Source organism: Gobio gobio, assembly GCF_949357685.1.
Source record: "Gobio gobio genome assembly, chromosome: 15".
In the NCBI taxonomy this organism is placed as follows: Eukaryota; Metazoa; Chordata; class Actinopteri; order Cypriniformes; family Gobionidae; genus Gobio; species Gobio gobio.
Genome location: NC_137108.1, coordinates 25,413,800 through 25,433,518, shown reverse-complemented (window position 1 = coordinate 25,433,518; position 19,719 = coordinate 25,413,800). Strand labels below are relative to the sequence as shown.

The following is a 19,719-nucleotide window of genomic DNA, read 5'->3' as shown; positions in this document are numbered from 1 at the left end:
AACGGGTATCTCATGCCTTCTTAGATGTTTGGAGTCTTTGATTTTGTGTTGAGATGGCAATGGCAGGGTGCTGAGGTTAGCGATGCAATCAAACTTTCACAAAGAGTGAAGTTGTAGCTGCATGGGGAGAAAAAAAGCTAGATTCTAATCTAGGGAGTTACAGATGGAAGATGGGTCAGGCAATTAAAGAAAAAATCTTGACTGTAATTGTTGGTGTGTTTGATCGTACATCCCTGCTAGTTAATGTTCTTGAATGAACTACTGATATGTTGAGACAATTTACTTTGATAGACATCAGGAAAGGCGATGTGTGGGGAATCCCACTGGACAGCAGCAAGAGAAACATCAAAGCAGGCCAACAAGTTGGATGAAGAAGGTGTAGAAATTGCTGTGTGTAGGCATGGATTCCTCCTCAAAGGTTGGTAATGATCTTGATAAATTGCATTTAAAAAATATTTGTAGATAATGATGATCTGTAGCCTTTACTTCAGTGTCCAATGTGCTCTTCTTATTTCTATTTTCCAAAAGGTCTGAATATGTATAGAGGAGAAATCTTTGCATATCCAATGTTTCTCCAAAAAGAGTTCCAGGGTGCTACATTTTTGGCCATGGATGTGACCTGTCGTTATGTGCCATACCTGGAGAAGGTGTCAGAGGCTCTGACTCATCTTGAACCTCTTCAGAAAATGAGACATTGCTTGTCCGTGATGCATGCCAAAGCCCACAATACAAAATGCGAGGTAATGCATTTAACTATATGACTTTTATATTTCAGAGAATGATGTAGCCAACAATTAATGTAAAGTGCCACAATGAATTACATTGTGACCCAAACAACAACCCAGGAGTATGTTAACATGAGCCCCTATGTGCTCTCCTCTACACCTGGTGACCTCGGGATATGTATCAATCTTGGTAACCCTGTTGTCCACACTGTTTAACAACTTCACTGCTTCCTGTAGATTTTGTGGAATGCAAGGAACCAGGAAGGTGCTGGAACCACTCTTGGTGAAGAAGTAGAACAAGTGAATAGTTTTCTCTCCAGATGTGCCCTGACCACAAAGTATATGGCCAAGTCAGGTTTGTAAGCTTCTTTGCCCCCTGTTAGCCTGCAAACGTACCATTAAAATTTTACAATTTATTATGAATTTCTTTTGTTCTTTACAGTAAGAACTGATATGCTTACTGTCCATGCTATTGGGTGGAATCAGCGTAAAGATAATGGCCTCCACATTGCCTTGTCTTCCAGATTCAAAAAGGTATGCTTTGTTATGTTTAAAATAGTGTATACTTTTTCAATACAAAACTTAAACAGTTACATTTGAACTTAAAGTCCACTCAAAATGCATCACACTGTTACCCACAAGTAGATATTGTAAGGGTGCAGGACCTCAGCTATGTATATGTAGTTGAATATGTTGTTGTATTAAATCAGACAGGGACATATACTTTTTTGATTCTTTTAAAGGATTCTTTTATGAAATGACAATGAAAGAACAATGATTTTGTATTGCTGTTTTGCAGACAGTAGAAAAGACCTTAGATGTAACAGAGAGCCTGAAGAAGATGCAGGAACAGTTTCATTGCTGTGATGACATGCTAAAACAGTGGGTTGTTGATGTCAAGCAGTGGGCCAGTAGAGGTAAGGACAATGTTTTTTATACATAAACACTGTTGGAGTAATTTAATATATGTTTTTAATGTATGTAGCCAAACCTCAACACACACCTTGACAATAGGATCGCCATTGGCTAGTCATTTTTTTGGTTTACTCACCAGACTGATTTCTGCCCTATTGCACTATGCCCGTTAACGTCATCTTTTGTGTGTGTGTGTGTATATGTGTATGTATATATATATATATATATATATATATGTATATGTATGTTTCTGTAAAAAAAAAACAGATAATAGTAATAGATCATAGTAATTATTATTAAAAGATAATAACACTACTACCAATTCTACTACCAAACAATATAATTTGAGGTGGAAAATGAGAGGCTAAGCACAATGGTCCAATAGGACCCAATATCCAGGGCTCCATGTCGGTCTGTAGCTGCTTTACAATGTGTAATTAACAGAACTTGAGTGTGTTTGAAACATTTTTCTTTCTTCATATCTTTAATGTAGGAAATGCAGCAAGCAGTCCTGTTGATGCTCATGGTTTGCAGATCTCCATCGAAGCACTCTTTGTGAGCATTTGTCAGAAGAAGCACTACCTTTATAGACAGAATGGTATGGATTAGTAAATGGAAGTGATGTAGATGGAAGATATATTGGTTCTGTTCATCAAATGCCATAGCAGCTCTTTTGTAATAGCATTGTTTTTGCTCTTATTACAGACCGCAACAAAAGGCGTCAGAAGATAAGTCAGAAGATTGCCCAAGAAAAGAAACGCTTGCTAGAAGAGATCCAGCGATACAACCAGCAACCTGATGGTGATCTTGTGGACACAATTTCAGTTGTGCAGAAACTCTCCAACAAGGCTGCAGAGAGCATGATCTGGCCTTGGCAGGAACAGAACACAGGTGTTGTATGAAGATTTAACTTTTAGTATTTATTTAAAATGTATCCTCATCAAATTTGTTTATTAATGTATGATGTTTTCATTCCTGCAGATGGTGTTGACATTATCACCAAGAAGAAGCTCTTTGACCAACTAATGCTTGTCTCACGACTGACAGAAGAAAAACAGATCCTTGTGAAGGAGATGATGCAGCACTGTCAGTACCTTAAGGACTCAGTAGAGAAGGTTCAGTCACTGATGGCCACCGTTTCAGTGAGCACACAAACAGGAAGTAAGTCAAACTACCTGACTTCATGCATTTTAACATTCATAGGTCTAACTATTTTCAAGTGAAAAGCAATCATGCTAGTATTGGCTCAAAAACTAAGGATACATAACCTTCAAAGTTTATTTTAATTTGATTTTGTAATTAAGATTTGTCTTAACATAAATCAGCTCTCTCTGATTAAATGTTTAGTGTGATGGTAATTACATTATTCTTTATGTGTGGACTTATAGGATATACGAATGGATTCACAGAGGAGGGGTCCAAGGGCCTCATCAGTCTACTTAAGAGAAGACTGCAAGACCTCAGACAAAAACAGCAGACTGTAGCATGCACATACAGAGGCATTCTCCAACCAACTCCTAGGCTGGTGGAAGAGGAGGAAGGGGAAATGGATGAAGAATTGGATTGGCTACGTGACATCAGCTCTGATGATGATGATGATGATGATGATGATAATGATGATGATGATAATGAGGATGCACAGGTGGGGACTCAAGTCACTTGACTTGGGACTCAAGTCAGACTCAGGTCACAGTTATAATTGCTTTTGCTTTTACTTGTACTTTGATTTGAAAAGGTTTATAAAGTCTTGACTTTTATTTTCATGGAATTGTGATACTCATGGTTATGCAACTGATAATGTATGTAAATAATTGCTGACACCTGTATATATGTAAACAGAAATACAAATGTGATTTGTCATCTGACTGTTGAGTTGACTTTGGCTCATCAACCCTTAGGATAAGAGAGAACTGGGAACTTTCAGATTCAACCTGAACTACCAACATTTTGGAACATTTGAGGTCACAGTCACAGCAGGTCCCATATTAAGATGTACAAAACTTACATACTGTACACAGATAGATACTGGCAGTGTAACATACTACAAAACTGACTATGTAGAACTATTGTAGAGGCTTAGTTAACCACGTTATACTGAGGAATGGTTGGCAGGGTTGGGTCTGATTACTTTGAAATGCACTGAATACAAACATGACAATAATAGTAGTAATCAGTTATGGCAATAATAGTAATCAGTTATGCAATATACATTTTAGCAACAACCCAAGTTGGAATATTATTTTAATGAGTTAATGTATGACTCATGACATGAGGAACTAAACCATGTATTAATGATCACTGCATCAGCAACTAATGAATATTCTATATGATTAATAGGTTAAGTAATATATTAATTGCTATTAATTAAATATATCAAGTGTTAATTCCCTAATAACATTATATTAACTAATAATGTAAATGAATGCGTTAATTATCACAATGGGTCAAAGCCATGCATTTCAACTTCCAGTTGTCTGCTTTAATTAATTATTAACTAACGATTTGCAAAATCATGTTACGAATTGTTGAGGCACATGACTATTTACTAATTTAAAATTAACTCAAAAGCCATAACCACAATGGCATATTACTTAACAATTAGCTAATGACCAGCGCAATTGTATTTTGTAAATATAAACAAAGTTATAATTTCATGCCTGCAACACTCAACAAAAGTTGGGACAGAGGCATGTTTACCATTGTGTTACATCACCTTTCCTATTAATAACACTTCTAATCGTTTGGGAAGCCACGCTTTTGTAGCCTGTGCAGAATGAGGCCTGGAATTGTCCTGCTGAAATAAGCATAGAAGAGACATTGCCTTGATGGCAACATATGTCTTTCTAAAATCCCAAAATATGCCTCTGTGTCAATGGTACCTTCACACACATGTAGCTCACCCATTCCATGGGTACTGGTGCACAAATATCCCAACTTTTCTGGAAATGGGGTTTGTAGTTTCTCACAGTGACAGGTGTTGGAAGGAGGAAAATGTTAACGGAAAAACTATTTGCCCTTTTTTGTACACATACAAACTAAATCTTTAAACAGAGAAATAAATACAGAGGATGCAACAGGGCCTACATTACCTATGTGTATTGTACTCTTGGTTTTGAATACCAATAATAATACTACAAGTACAAGAGGAGATGACTATCCATTCTAGACCATGCTCTTTTGGTGTATTTTTTACCATCACAGCAGCATTAACATAAATAGTTATGCATATAAGCCATGTGTGTCCCAAACAGAAATACACATATTTTGTGTGTGGCGTGTGTTTGTGTCTGGACCAGGTATTCCTCATGTTTTGGGGTCATAAATCTGTTTATAAAGTCAGAAACAAACAAACATCTTCACTTTATATATTGACACTTCAAAGTGCTCTCTGAAACTAGACCTGAGATGGCCTTGTGTCCATGAAATAAGAAAATTAAAACTTTGTTGTACAGCTAAACCAAATATATTTTTGGAAAGGTCTTGTCCTAGAGAGTAACATTTGTTAGTATGAAAATTCTATATGTCTCCTGGTTTGAAATACTGACCGTTGAAACTTCACCTTGGTGCATGTTTGAGGCTTATAATTCAGCAACAAAAGGGGCTACAGGTATGGGACAAATTGTTATAGAGAGCTCTTGACCTCAGCTATCATACTGAGGTATATACAGTATAGTCAACAACTGGGGGCGCTGTCAAAAATGGTTAAAATTGATTTAAACCCACATAACAATTATATATTTAAAATCTGATTACATAGATGTGTTTACCATACCCCTAAACCCCTTCCTATACTTTCAACTAACTATTTACAACCTCAAATTCTAAGGAAAACACAAATGTTCTAAAAACTACAATTCCCAATAGCCACACTTTGCAGCTTGATACAAATGAGCACTAAAGTTGTAGTTCTTCCGGTTTGCAAATTAGGGTTGTAAACTAGGGTTGCAAAAAGATATATCTACGGAATATATCAAATATCTAGTACAGTCAAACTAGTAGTTACACTGCATTTAGATAATCTATGTTAACAAAAATGAAATATGTTGGTTTATTTCAGATATGTTAGCCAAAACAGTAGAACGCGCAAACTCCGCCCACAACACGAGGCACTTCCATAACCTTCAGCTACAAAAAATAAATTTCTCAGAATCGAAGGAGAAATTATTAAATGTGCTAGCAGTAACATGAACATATCGTATTGTTGAGTTACCAAATTGCTTTTTTTTTCTGTGGAGAAATTTAAAAAAAATATCTTTTTTTTTTTTCTAAAAGTGAAGAAAATACTTCCGGGCGGAAGCAAGTAATGCCAGCTACGTGGTTTCAGCTATAGATGCGTCAATAGCAACCGCCATAGCAACGAACTAAAGATAATCTTCGTTCAGTGAATGTATATTATCTGTATCTTTAGTTTTGTCTAAATAAACTGCACATTTGTCATTAGAAAGCATCCAATGGGAAGAGAAAACTACGAGAAAAGCTGTTCATCTAACGTTACATAGGCCTGAATCTGGGGCATTTCAAGCCAATAACGCCTAACGTTAACTTACCTGTTATGTCAGAACCTGACACACTGTCTGGCTGATAATAACAACAGTAAAATCATTGTATTATTAATCATTTATTAAGTGAATTACTTTTTTTATTGACTTCTCAGGTGTGCTGTGAATAATTGCTATGGCAATGGTTGAAAACATGGCTATAATAACAGTAAGGTTATTCATAACACCAAAGCTGGCTATACCTTGAGTACTACAAGACTTTAAAAGGTTACTTAGACAGAAGCTTCTACGAAAACAGTGTTTATTGTCCAAAAACATCATGTTCAATGTTTTTTTGTTTTGATTACATTGGCAGGACAGATCACAGCACATGTTGAGGTTAGATTAATCAACTGATCAGCAACGCAGCATCCAGTAGATCCTGACCAGTTACAATGAAAACACACAGAACCTAAACTGTCTGACTTTGATGAATTTTGATTGGCACTGAATTAATAAGGCATTTTGAATAATGAAGCAGAGATTTATAAACAAATCATTTTTATTTTGTGTACTCAATTCATTAGAAGAACAGTAGAACTTTATTGTTGTCCACATGGCCACATTTTTTTGTTTGTTTCTTGGAAGTTGGAACCAGCAATGGGACAACAGTCATTTTAGCAGACCTTCCTTTATGACACAGTCATTCCTATGTTCTCCTGCGGTTCCCAAGATGGGGGCCAGGTCTTTAGGCTGAAAGAAATGGCAAAATAAAACATACAGAAATCATGTATTTAATTTCTGAAATATGTTAAATATAAGAATGGCCTCTGTTAAGTTTCTACATATTTCCCTGACAGAATGTGGTGGAGAAAGCGGAACGCTGAAGAGATTTTATATTAATATCCAAATTATATAATTGTCACTTTGTAATGACATTTTAAACTGTTTACATTACAAAGATTTGTCAGAAATAAACAATTCTGTACAGGTATAATTTAGTTGTCATTGACGATTTATTTATAACATTGTATTGTGTTTGTATTTAATTGTGAACCTCATATTGTGTATCCAATCATATTGTGTGATAAGGAGATCACCCCATTCCTACTGAATATGAAATTGTGATGACTGTAATTCCTTACCCTCAAAGTTTTGTATAGTAATTATGGCTGTTACAAAACACCACCAAAAACAGCAGTACATGCAAGTTGCAGTTGTGACAAAGCTTAATCTCCATGTAGGCAAAAACAGATGCCACATGTGGAGATATCTAATTAAGCAGCCCGTCTGACTTCTCAAAAAGAAATGTAACACTGGTCGAGGTGCTTATTACATAAACTTAAATAACTTCCAAGTCATGGTAAATCAGACTGGCTTCTTAATTAGGACTAGAATTTCTTTAAGGACAACTCAAAAATCGGTTAAACAAGAAAGCTGACATTACCATGACGGACACGGGAGCCAATGGACCAGTACTTCTTTACAGCCCTTTGGGAAAAGGGTCAAAGACAAACCAAAGTCATACTTTTATATCATAATTAAATATTTAATTTCCTTCCTCCTCCCAGTCTCTAAAAATCAGTCACAATATAATCACCAAACAAGACCCACCCATTTTTTACGATCAATGATATTGGACCCACTCACTTTTATCGTCTCTAATCCAGCACATGTCTGTTTACCTACCCCTAACCAATATATACTTATTATTAAACACATGTTAGACACTTTATTTCCACTTTTCTAATATTTTCTCAATTTTTATTGAAAATAAATGCCTTTCCGGTCTGATATGCGATTGGAAAAGGGAGTAGAGTTAGCTCGGCCTAAGGCGGATTCGAACCCATGCGTCTTACCCCTACACTATAGCCGCTGTCAAAGACATGGTGATTTCCGTAAACTTGTCTTGTCCAACCAGATGTTTAGCAAACAAGGCGATATATTTGTACTTAATGTAAATGGCATCTACTCCAGTAAGATTTTCTGAGAGAGGACCCACCCACAATGTTTTTTGCTTCCGACGCCCATGTGTAGTATAGTAACAATTTATGCACTAACAGTTGTACAGAATGTTCTCCGTATAGCTACTAACCTTTCTTTCACGTGTCTTGGACACATATTGTACTGGATAAATGTCCAATGTGCTGTGATACTGGCAGGCTGTAATACAAATAAATAAATAAAGTAAATACAAACCATTGCATCTTAATGTAACAGTAGTAAAACAAAATAAACAGAAAAGGTGGCAATCACCAGAGAGATCCTGATTGTCACCATACTGGCTAGATAATGTAATAATACTAAAGAATAACTACGCTGTCAGTAAAACTATTGAAAATCTTTTCTCTGTACTTTTTGTCAGTTAAGTAAAGGTTCATGTTAATTAACAAATCACAGATTTTTGTTTTTATGCATTTTAAAAAATATCCCAACTTTTCTGGAAACTGGATTTGTAATAACTCACTGACACGGTTGCCTTTTGGGGGGTTTGGGATACTTTGTTAAATTTCGTGTTAAAGTGGTACACCTTGTGCAATATAGACATTAAAATTCTTTGGTTTGCTTTGTGGGACTTTGTTGTACATCACCCACCGTATGCTTTATGATCCTTTGGGGCCTTTTGATGTCACCGTGGTATGCTTTGGGATACTTTCGTGTGCATTTTATGATAGGCTGGTGTTTGTGTATTGCCAACATTTTGTAATATACTTTGTGTGTTTAATTTTGAATTATAAATACTTTATAGCATTTTTTCCTACCATCATCCTTTTTTTGGCTTCCTTTTCTTTTCTTTTTTGCTGAAATCTTGACAGCTGACTTCCTGTATAGAGAAACAAAAAACCTGTGTAAATTGCAATAGAGGTGTTTGCCTTGCAAGCCAGGTGAATATTTGGAATGCAGGAAAATCTGTTGACACTTTCTTTTTTACTTATATGAACACAATAAGTACATTGTACTTATTTTTGGATACAAGTACATAGTAGTTGAGGCCACTTAATAAAAAGTGGGGCCCACTTTCTTTTCCATTTTGTATCATATTCTACAGCTCTGCATCTTATATTCTGTATTGCCACTTACCTGTCTGCTTTCTTCTTTGCCTCAATCTCTTTTTTTCCTACTTCCTCTGTCTGTTCTCTATCCTTGTCTGCCTCTATCTCTTCTGTCGCCATCAGTCCCAGCTCTAAGTCTTTCTGTCCCTCCATCTCTCCTCTCTCCACTCTGTCTTTCTGTGCCTCTATCTCCATCTCCTGCATGTTACTCCTCTCAGTCTCTCCTAATTCACTTTGCTCCCCCTGTCCTCTCTGGTCTTCATCCTCTATTTCTCTTTCTGCTTCATCTTTTTCTCCTGTCCTCTCGTGCTGCCCCACCTTCTCTCCTTCAGGATCACATGCTTCAGTAAAAAAAATAAAACAAGACATTTAAGATGCAGTGTATGGTTAAAAATATGAGTAACTAAAGAAATATAAAAAGTTATATAACAAAAGATATAAAAAAACATAAAAAGAACAGAATTATACACCACCAGCAATCTATATATTGTGTGAAAAAGGATCTGCAATGACATTTCAATCTGATTCATCTGGATAGGTACACAATACAATTTGTTTAGCTCCTGTGTATTTAACTGATCTTCTATCCCCCTACAATCCATCATGCTTTTTAAGATCACTAAACTCTGGGCTTCTGGTAGTATCTAGGATATCTAAAGTCCACTAAAGGAGTAAGGACGTTTTCATATTTGGCACCTAAACTCTGGAATAGCCTTCCTGATAATGTTCGGGGCTCAGACTCACTCCTCCAGTTTAAATCTAGACTAAAGACGCTTTTTAGCCAAGCATTCACAAAATGAACATTTCTGAAATATATTACTTAGACAAAGTCACCTCTTAAATTGTAATGTAGACACATTATTTTTTGTGAAGCTGCTTTGAAACTATATGTATTGTTAAAAGTGCTATACAAATAAATGTTACTTTAAATAAACAATGCAGAATCAATCTTAATAGTCATGAATGTACTGATGTTGTGATGTGACCTACCTTCTAACAAACCTTCAAACAGAAGCAACATCTTCTCCAGGACCGCATGCGCTACCTCTGGCAGCTCAAAGGGGCACTGGAGCTGGGCCATCCACTTTTTATTTTGTGGTCGGTATTTTCCCCACAGCAGGAGGGGAAAGTACCCAAGAGCTTTCAGTTTCTCCACCTTAACACAGAAAAGCATATAAGCAAATACAGAGATTTCCAAGGCAGGGTTACAATGGCATTATTATTATTATAAGGCACCACCAGGAAATTCTGTGTATTGTTTTGATATTTATATGTAGACAAGCTCATTATTATCTGAAATGTTAAATGCAGTTGGGTTGATGAGTTCTTGCTTCCCTGCACAATGTAAATACAATTCTGTATTTGTGTAATGTTGACAGGAACCTGCAATGCCTGACCAAAATACAAAGACAGAAAATGTTTATTACCAGCAGGGCACTATTGTCGAAAATCTTTGCTTGATTGCGAGATTTTTTGACTTGTTGTGCCCATTCCTTGGCCTTAGTGCGAAATTTTTTCATGCGGGCCGTCTGCCTGGACTTCATGTCCAGCAGTTTCCCACACTGAGTAAGGGAGAGAGACAGAGCAAGTGATGGGGAGACGGTATGACAAAAAAAGGTTCCAAACTGCTGTTCAGTTGATCAAGCATTGTTGATTTTCTAGCTTTCTGTTAACAAGGGCCTTAATAATGACTTGGATGCCAAGTGAATGCAACTAATTGAACAGACAGACTAAATATGCAGTTGAGTCAATGCACCGGAAAATATGATTGTCCATTATGTGGCCACAGACATTATACCTTAATATATGGATAATATATGGATAAAATAAAATATAGATAATCTCAATGAACTGAGTGACCACAGTTGAGAACCACCACAATAGAAGTCTGTAATAGAAAGATTCAATGTTAAATAGTCTTGTAAGAGGATGTAACTAAAAGAACCAACAGTCAAACATTCAATATCAACAGGTACCTTTCCATCAGGTTGGAAATTAAACATTTTGAAAAATACCTACTATGATGAAAATTCATAGTGTATCAAAACAAAACTCTTTCTGTCTTTTGTATGACGAACATAATGTATCCACTGCAAACTCCAGTTTAATTGTCACTGTATTGCTTGGCCAACAAATACTGAGATATTTGATGAAAATAAAGTTTATTTGAATTGGACTTAATGACTCTGGCTTTAATGCATAAAAATGGGGATTAGCAGTTAGACAGTACAATAGCATTATTTGTACATTATTTACCTTGGAGCATCTTCGATTTGCACAGTTGATCCTCTTGAGGCAGTGGGCGCATTGCCGAAAAGTGGATCCACCTGGCATTTTTACTACAGACGAAACAAAAATAAATTATAATTATCGACATGCCACGTACATTTTTTTAAAATGATGTGTACGTTATTGTCAACCATGGATAAAGTTTGTTGGAATGCATATTAGGTAATCTAATTGATAAACATTATATTGAACTGCAAGGTAATGTAAGTGTGTTATATCAGAGTAAGTATGGGTAGCACTTTTGTGGATATCACAAAGTAACTTTTATTTTATGGTAATAATTAGTAACTATTTTGTAATATTAATGTGTAATTTATTGGTTAAATATTAGTCCTTTTTGGTAAAAGTAAATATTAGCATTATAAAAGTACTACATTAATGTAGTAATTTGATCACTCATTGAATAATTATTATGTAATACTTTGGAAACATTGGCTTACTAGTCCTTTCCGTCTCTCTTTAATAGAACTGCCATTTTCTCGAGAACAGATGAAATTGTCTCAGTACTGTAACCAAATAACTATTAAGTACTAACACAGTAAATTCAGGCTTGATACCTTAATGTTGTTGTTTTTTTTCTGCTTGAGACAATTTTTCTTTAGGTAAAATGCTAAAATGCACTATATATGATGACATTACAAGTCAAAAATCCCGGGAATAGGAGCCTAATCCAACCCTTACCCTACTGTATCATGCATCTGCAAGCAACTAGTAATGCCTGCTTGAATTATACCAACGTGCCCGTTATTCTATCAGATCTCAGATCGGCTTGTATAGTGAATGTAGGCCGTATGATCCGAAATACTGATCTGGCGTCAGCTAAGGTTACCTCTCGGGGTCCGCACCCACGTGTAATGTGTTCACGGCCCGCGAATGTATAGATGCAGCAAGCATTAATGCCTTTTCTGCAGGCGCGGAAGACAGTAACGTTAAATAGTTTTTTTTGCCCACAATTTGGAAATAAATAAATAAAATAAATCCGTTTTTTGCGCGCCAAAAATTCGTTTTTTTTGTTGTTGTAGTGCTGTCCTCAGCCATGTATAAAAGCTGAAGACAGCATGAATATTATTTTTATTATTATTATTTTTTACAGATTTATTTATTTAAAAATCTGCAACAGGTACAGGTTAGCTTAGGCTAATGTCAATGTTAGGCTACCCGCTGGGATAACTGTGCAGCCCACTATTCCACTAACAACTCATTTGAACGCATACCCCATGTAACGTGATGTAGGCCTACAAACACTGAAATAATTAAAATAATACCGTTAACACCATGATCTCATTACAAAAGAATACTCTTGCCCTTACTTACCTGTTTGAAGATGTTCGCGCATCAGGTGAACTGGGCGAATGAGCCTCGCTGGTGACGTCATTGTCGTTAAAGATGATGCGTGGTATTTGGACGCATCAGCTCTCCACTGAAGTTAATGGGAAAGATTGGCGTATCATATGCACGCAAAATTGGACTTTGGCGTATGCATTACACGCACTTGGAAAGTGTAAAGTCGTGTCATTTATACGCAGACTGATGAGAACGGGTTGCTCTCAACCTATCTGTCCATAAAGCCTATAAAAAAACCTTCTTCATGTATTTTACAACACTTCAGCTTATGATTCTTATCTAGTGGGGGTCATTTTTTAGGATTCTTTACCTAACTGAAGTCTCTGAGATCCTGACACCTTGCACTTCTGGAGACTCCAGGTAGGTTGCAGCTTTGGAAAATGGTGGCGCTGGAGACTAAAGGCTTCCTGATGGTTTCACCCTTAATTCTTCACCTTAATTCTTAATTCTTTTGCAGTTAACAGGTGTCTTTTCTTCACCACCTTTTTTTGTCAGATCCTGCTGACCCAACGAGCATTTCACTGTCCAATGGTCACGCCTTAACTGCAATGTCTAGTATTGCATTAGTATTGCATCCTTCTCATGGGCATTTAATACTTTTTGACTTTTCAGTCTGAGTTAAATCTCTTTTTTGGCTCAATTTATCTGTAAAAGAAAACATGCCTAATAATTCTGCACACCTGAATATAAGGTGATTTTCATTTCCAGCCTTCATGAACAATTATATATCACTTATACATTATTAAATACTAAATCAATAGTAGTTATTAGGATTACTGTGGTTTGGAATTGGTCAAATGTGCCTGGAAAAAAAATTGGATCAGAAAATCAACGTGCCTAATAATTCTGCACTCCCTGTATATTACACAACATCTACAAGTAAATGATGTGTAATGCAGAAATATCACTACTAATGGTTCATCAGGTTACTGATGTTGTACTGTTATTTATTTGAACTGTAAAAGTATAGTATTTGGGCCTGCTGTTGGGCTAAAGGTAATAAATAGTTAGCTGACTTTTCCATTTGTTGACATGACATGGTTAGATTCAGAGGGTAAATATCATATATCAAATTGGGTGTCCACCATAGAGATAATCACCATATTTATAATGAAACCATTATGTTTATTATAATTCATATCATATAATAAAATATCATAGGCTATTTATTATTATTACCGCTATATTAAATTATTATAGGATCTCATTCAATGCTTTCAGAATCTTTACTTTTTAAAATAATTTAGTTCCTATAAAATTAACATATTTTATTCAGTTTATTTTTTGAACAAGTTTTATATTTAATAAAACTATAATATTATATTATATTATATTTTTATATTATATATTTGAACAAGTATTAACTTATATATAATTAAATCATATTACTTTAAAGTATTTGTATAAAAACTATGTGCCTGTTGGCCTGTTGCCCCATGCTGATGAGACTTTTACCCTGTGTGTGGGACAAATAGCCTACCCATCTCATATATTTGTAAAAATAATATAACAAACCACTTTTATGATTTAATTTCACACAAAATCTGTTGCGTCATCAATGTTCAATGAAAAACATACATATATTTTTTTTCTGCAATCATACACTTGAAGTAGGCTATAGTGAAAAGCAGATTTTTCTTAAGGTGTGTCTTTAGCCCCATTGTAATACGCACTCACCGGAACGATGGTCGGCTGACAGTGTGGAATTTGACAGCACAGAGCTTCCTCTATATCTCTGCTGAGTAGAGCACTTTCGCAACTGAGTCACTAGTCACAAATGAGGATGTTGATCGTAAAACAGTATGACTATTAAAAACAGTTACTGCAGAATGATTGATACAAAAAATAAGAGAAAATGGAAGATTTGGAATGATAATTTAAAACTGTTATTTTGATCAACAAGCAGACTGAAATAAAAATCCTGAAAGTCCTATAAATAAATCTGATCCCTTTGAGTTTGTTTGTTAACATGAAAGACAGACAGTATTTACCATGTCAACAGGTCAACAAAGTCATTTTTCTGCTCATGATATTATGAGTTATTTGCGTAATTAATAATTGATTCATTTATTTGTGACTGTTCTTGTTCACAGAGGCATAAAGTTGACTGCAGTCGTCCTGAGGTCCAGCTGTTGCTCCTCTGATGGAAGCGTAAGTCACTTTATCATCACCATGAACCTGAATGAACATCACAGATATTGTCAATTTTGAGAGAATATAATGGAAGTACAAGTAAGTGTTTACCCACCTTGTTCTTTTTGCCTTGTTTTTTACTGTATGTGGATATCTCAGTACAAGTCACATCATCTTTCTGCTCCTAAACATCAGTGGAAACATGGTAAATGTTTAAATATGTGCTGCAAATATTTTAAAACCTGTTGTGTCATGTGACATTTTCATCATTTGTGAAAGCCTAATATTTGTAACAGGACTTTCACTGTTTGTGTTACTTCGCTAGTCTGTGTTTAGTGGTGGGGATTTTCAGTGACTCTAAAACGTTTTGCAGGTGGCGACAAGTTCGAGACAGGGATAGCTGCTAGTCGGAGTAATGGGTGTGCCGAAAAAGATACACAATGCTACAATAGAAACTAAACCCTAACCCTACCCCAACAAGCAGCTTTCACAACCAATTGTAAAGACCTTTCATTATGCCCCCTACCTTTCAGCAGGCTTATTACTCCGACCTGCAGATATCCACACTTGTCCTTTTGAGTGAGTCATTGAGTCATTTATTCAAGCGATTCATTCAAAATGCTGATTTATTGAAGAATGAAACACCTCTGCTGCTCTGTGTGTTAGGTTGTGACTTTGCGAAAAACTGGAAATAGTGTGGCTAAATGTAAGTTACTCTTCTCATTAACATAAATTCTGCAAAAAAAGAAACGTCCCTTTTTCAGGACTGTGTATTTCAACAATAATGTTGTAAAAATCCAAAAAACTTTACAGATCTTCATTGTAAAGGGTTTAAACAATGTTTTCCATGCATGTTCAATTAACCATAATCAATTAATTAACATGCACCTGTGGAATGGTCGTTAAGACCTTAACAGCTTACAGAGAGTAGGCATTTAAGGTCACAGTTCTAAAAAAACGCAGGACACTGAAGAGACTTGTCTACTGACTGTGAAAAACACCCAAAGAAAGATGCCCAGGGTCCCTGCTCATCTGCGTGAACGTGCATTAGGCATGCTGCAGGGAGGTATGAGGACTGCTGATGTGGCTAGGGCAATAAATTGCCATGTCCGCACTGTGAGACGCCTAGACAGCGCTACAGGGAGACAGGAAGGACAGCTGATCATCCTCGCAGTGGAAGACCACGTGTAACAACACCTGCACAGGATCGGTACATCTGAATATCACACCTGCGTGACAGGTACAGGATGGCCACAACAACTGCCCGAGTCACACCAGGAACACACAATCCCTCCATCAGTGCTCAGACTGTCCACAATAGGCTGAGAGAGGCTGGATTGAGGGCTTGTAGGCCTATTAGACATCACCAGCAACAACGCCACCTATGGGCACAAACCCACCTTCGCTGGACCAGACAGGAGTGGCAAAAAGTGCTCTTCACTGATGAGTCACGGTTTCGTCTCACCAGGGGTGATGGACGGATTCGTGTTTATCGTCGAAGGAATGAGCGTCACACATAGGCGTCGATTTCGGGGGGGGACGTGTACCCACCAGATTTCGTCATGAGTCCTTTAGTACCCACCACTTTTTTTTTTTTTTTTTTTTTTAAACCTCGAGTTCAATTTTGCGGTGAAGCATTGCTGACACACACATATTATTTTTTCCACTCAATTGTGTCGTAATAACGATATCTTATGTCGTTTTAACTACATCTTTTCTCATAATAACGAGATCTTATGTTGTTTTATCGACATCTTTTGTTGTAAAAACGTTTGAAAAGCAGAAGCAAGCTCCGTAAAATAGGCTCTTCCGCTGCCTGTATCAGTGGCAGTGCCCATAACACGAAATTGTTGTAATGGATTGATGTAGCCCATACAGTTCTTAACAGCCATGGGTAGCAGGTGCCATGGACCGCTCATGATTTAGCGTAATGACGGACCCCGGTGCAGCCACAAATATCATAATTATCTATAGGCTAGGCCTACTGTAATTGAGACATTCAAGAAATGTATTAAAAAGAAAGACGCTTTCAGCCTTACTCAAAGTAGAGCCCTACATTTCTGCCTGAGCCCGACGGGCCCCGACTTTTTTACGCCCTAGGGCTGGGCTTCGGGCCAATTTTCCAGTCATAGCCTACCTCAGACGCGGGCCGGGCTTCGGGCTTTTTTAGGCTATAGGACGGTGCTATGCAACACGCATCGCCGCAAATGAGTAAAGCAAGCCAACATGCAAACTGCCACAAGTGAAACTGAAAATAAGCTAAGTTTTAGATGCTCAAAAGCACAATCATCTTCATTAAAATGAATGAGACTAAATGCTCTTACCAGTGTTTAGGTCGCTCGTTCTCATAATGCGGTCTTTGATGTTGAAAAGAGCTGATGAATAAAATACTCATATCGGTTGATTTCGTTGACATGAACTCCGTTAAATGTGCATATAGCACGGGAATTGAAGATCGGATATATATTCATTTCGCGGAGAGGTGTAGCCTAAGGTAAGACAACCAGCATGTTTTTTATTTTTAATTATTTGTTTATAGATTGTGTAGCCCGTTTTGTTTGCGCGCGCCGTTGCGATCTGCCTGCCTCATCTTGTCAAAAATGCCTTTTTACTGTGATGGTGGTGATAATTGGCTAAACGTTTAAACGATGCTTTAAGTGTTTTTTATGGATTTAATAAGCAAGACAAGTCAAGTGTTGATTTCAGAGGCTAAAGTGTTGGGTTAACTCACTGTCGGCTGCTGGCCGCTTGGTCGTCTCTTTAAAAAGCAAAAACTTTAGTTTAACAAACATTAAATGCTTTAAACATTTTTCTAAATTAACTTAATAAAGAAACAAAACGAAATATATCTACTTTGACATTAAAAACAAAACTGAACTATTTTAATGGCTGTAACTAATGTGTAATAGGGAGGATAAAAAAAAACACGGGCTCCAGTGGGACTCTGATAATGAAGTGGTAAAAAAAATTGCAAAAATGAAAAATATTAAAGAATTTGCGGGGCGCTTTCGTCGGCATTAGTAAGATAGGCTATAAGACCCGCAATATGTCTCTCATCTGACATTTTTATTTATTTACATTAGTAAGCTACAGGACATAGTCTTTCAAAACATGACCTGCGCGAAAGAGAAAAAAAAATGTACCCAGCACTTCTGAAAATGCACTTCTGAATGCGTCTCTGTCCCCAGCACATTTCAAACCAAACTGACGCCCATGGCGTCACACCGAGGCCTGTACCCTGGAGCGGGATCAATTTGGAGGTGGGGGGTCCGTCATGGTCTGGGGTGGTATATATCATCACCATCGGACTGAGCTTGTTGTCATTGCAGGCAATCTCAATGTCTTGCGGTACAGGGAAGACATCCTCCTCCCTCATGTGGTACCCTTTATGCATGCTCATCCGGACATGATCCTCCAGCAGGACAATGCCACCAGCCATACTGCTCGTTCTGTGAGTTTCTGCATGACAGCAATGTCAGTGTTCTGCCATGGCCAGGGAAGAGCCCGGATCTCAATCCCATTGAGCACGTCTGGGACCTGTTGGATCGCAGGGTGAGGGCTAGGGCCATTCCCCCCAGAAATGTCCAGGAACTTGCAAGTGCCTTGGTGGAAGAGTGGGGTAACATCTCACAGCAAGAACTGACAAATCTGGTCCAGTCCATGAGGAGGAGATGCACTGCAGTACTTCAAGCAGCTGCTGGCCACACCAGATACTGACTGGTACTTTTGATTTTGAGCCTCCCTTCATTCAGGGACACATTATTCTATTTCTGTTAGTCACATGTCTGTGAAACATTTTTAGTTTATGTCTTATGGTGTTGACTCTTTAGTGTTCATACAAATATTTACACACATTAAGTTTACTGAAAGTAAAAACAGTTGAAAGTCAGAGGACGTTTCTTTTTTTGCTGAGTTTATTTGTTAATGAAAAGGGGGATATCAAAGAATAGTGCTGCCATCTTGTTATTAACTTTGTTGCTATTTCAAATGTGACGTATTCAAATTAGAATTGAACACATCTTTTACATTAGGCTAGCAACTGCATATCCTGAATCTGTGGTGTATTAAAGTAGTTCCACACATTCCACTGGGACAGGCCATGTTTTTCTTAATTATTTACACATTTGTTGTGTCCAGTTGTTGTGTAAAATTGCCTTTTTATTTTATACAAATGCAACTGCCATCCTTTTTGTCTCAGTTAATGATGGTTTGAGATTAAAGGGGTCATGACATGAGAACTCAAATTTGCCTGGATCTTTTGACATATACAAGTTTGTTATATCATTAAAACATCCTGCAAGTTTTATAGTTTAAAACGTCCTCCTCATTTTAAACAAAGCATTTATTTATTCAAGCTCCAAAAACAGGTCATCTGGATATTGTGGGATCTGTGAAGTCACACTGACAAATGCTTTTGCATATGACTTCCCCCAGCGCTAGACTTCGAAGAATAGTTATGCATCACTGCACCATAGGCCCCGCCCACTGGCATTCAGTCACTTAATGGCTGACATTGACATTTGCCTATACACTGGATGTGAACGTTGCGTCAAAAGCAAATAGAATCCATTAAAATCATTGACACTCTTCACTAAATACAGTATACAGACGCACGTTCAGTTTCCACGTGAGTCTGTCGACTATAGGACAAATGGAAGAGTGAAAGAACTTTCGCTTGAATGCTTCCTGTTTAAACAGCTGGTTTGTATCTCTGTACAGACTTCAGAAGGATCCCAGTATCGGAATCAAATTGATGGTTTATTTCAATGGCGTCCCGGATCA

General features: G+C 37.1%; 3 protein-coding genes and 1 long non-coding RNA gene across 5 annotated transcripts in view; 2 read left to right on the top strand and 2 right to left on the bottom strand.

Moving 5' to 3' along the window:
- Window positions 1-19,719, top strand: part of LOC307138430 (uncharacterized protein) — a 52,810-nt gene that overhangs the window by 10,358 nt on the left and 22,733 nt on the right. The window lies entirely within an intron of this gene.
- LOC307138475 (uncharacterized protein) lies at window positions 535-3,504 on the top strand. Its single transcript, XM_079836790.1, has 8 exons — window positions 535-740; window positions 963-1,080; window positions 1,168-1,259; window positions 1,525-1,642; window positions 2,134-2,238; window positions 2,346-2,531; window positions 2,622-2,801; window positions 3,029-3,504. The coding sequence occupies exons 1-8, from the start codon at window positions 537-539 to the stop codon at window positions 3,301-3,303; spliced, it is 1,278 nt and encodes a 425-aa protein (XP_079692916.1). The 5' UTR covers window positions 535-536; the 3' UTR covers window positions 3,304-3,504.
- Window positions 6,704-8,282, bottom strand: LOC307139189. Its single transcript, XR_013818102.1, has 3 exons — window positions 8,214-8,282; window positions 7,566-7,609; window positions 6,704-6,871 (listed from the first exon to the last, which is right to left on the bottom strand). It is a non-coding gene; the product is annotated as an uncharacterized lncRNA (long non-coding RNA).
- Window positions 9,196-12,874, bottom strand: LOC307138607 (uncharacterized protein; the record flags this gene model as incomplete). The annotated part of the gene is made up of 5 exons (XM_079837037.1): window positions 12,775-12,874; window positions 11,428-11,510; window positions 10,599-10,733; window positions 10,162-10,327; window positions 9,196-9,512 (listed from the first exon to the last, which is right to left on the bottom strand). The coding sequence occupies exons 1-5, from the start codon at window positions 12,833-12,835 to the stop codon at window positions 9,196-9,198; spliced, it is 762 nt and encodes a 253-aa protein (XP_079693163.1). The 5' UTR covers window positions 12,836-12,874.

Excerpts from the sequence above, each read along its gene's own strand:
- LOC307138475 (XM_079836790.1), top strand. The coding sequence starts at position 537 with ATGTATAGAGGAGAAATCTTTGCATATCCAATGTTTCTCCAAAAAGAG. Across the intron at positions 1,260-1,524 it reads TGTCTTCCAGATTCAAAAAG|ACAGTAGAAAAGACCTTAGA; the intron begins GTATGCTTTGTT and ends GCTGTTTTGCAG. Across the intron at positions 1,643-2,133 it reads CAAGCAGTGGGCCAGTAGAG|GAAATGCAGCAAGCAGTCCT; the intron begins GTAAGGACAATG and ends TCTTTAATGTAG.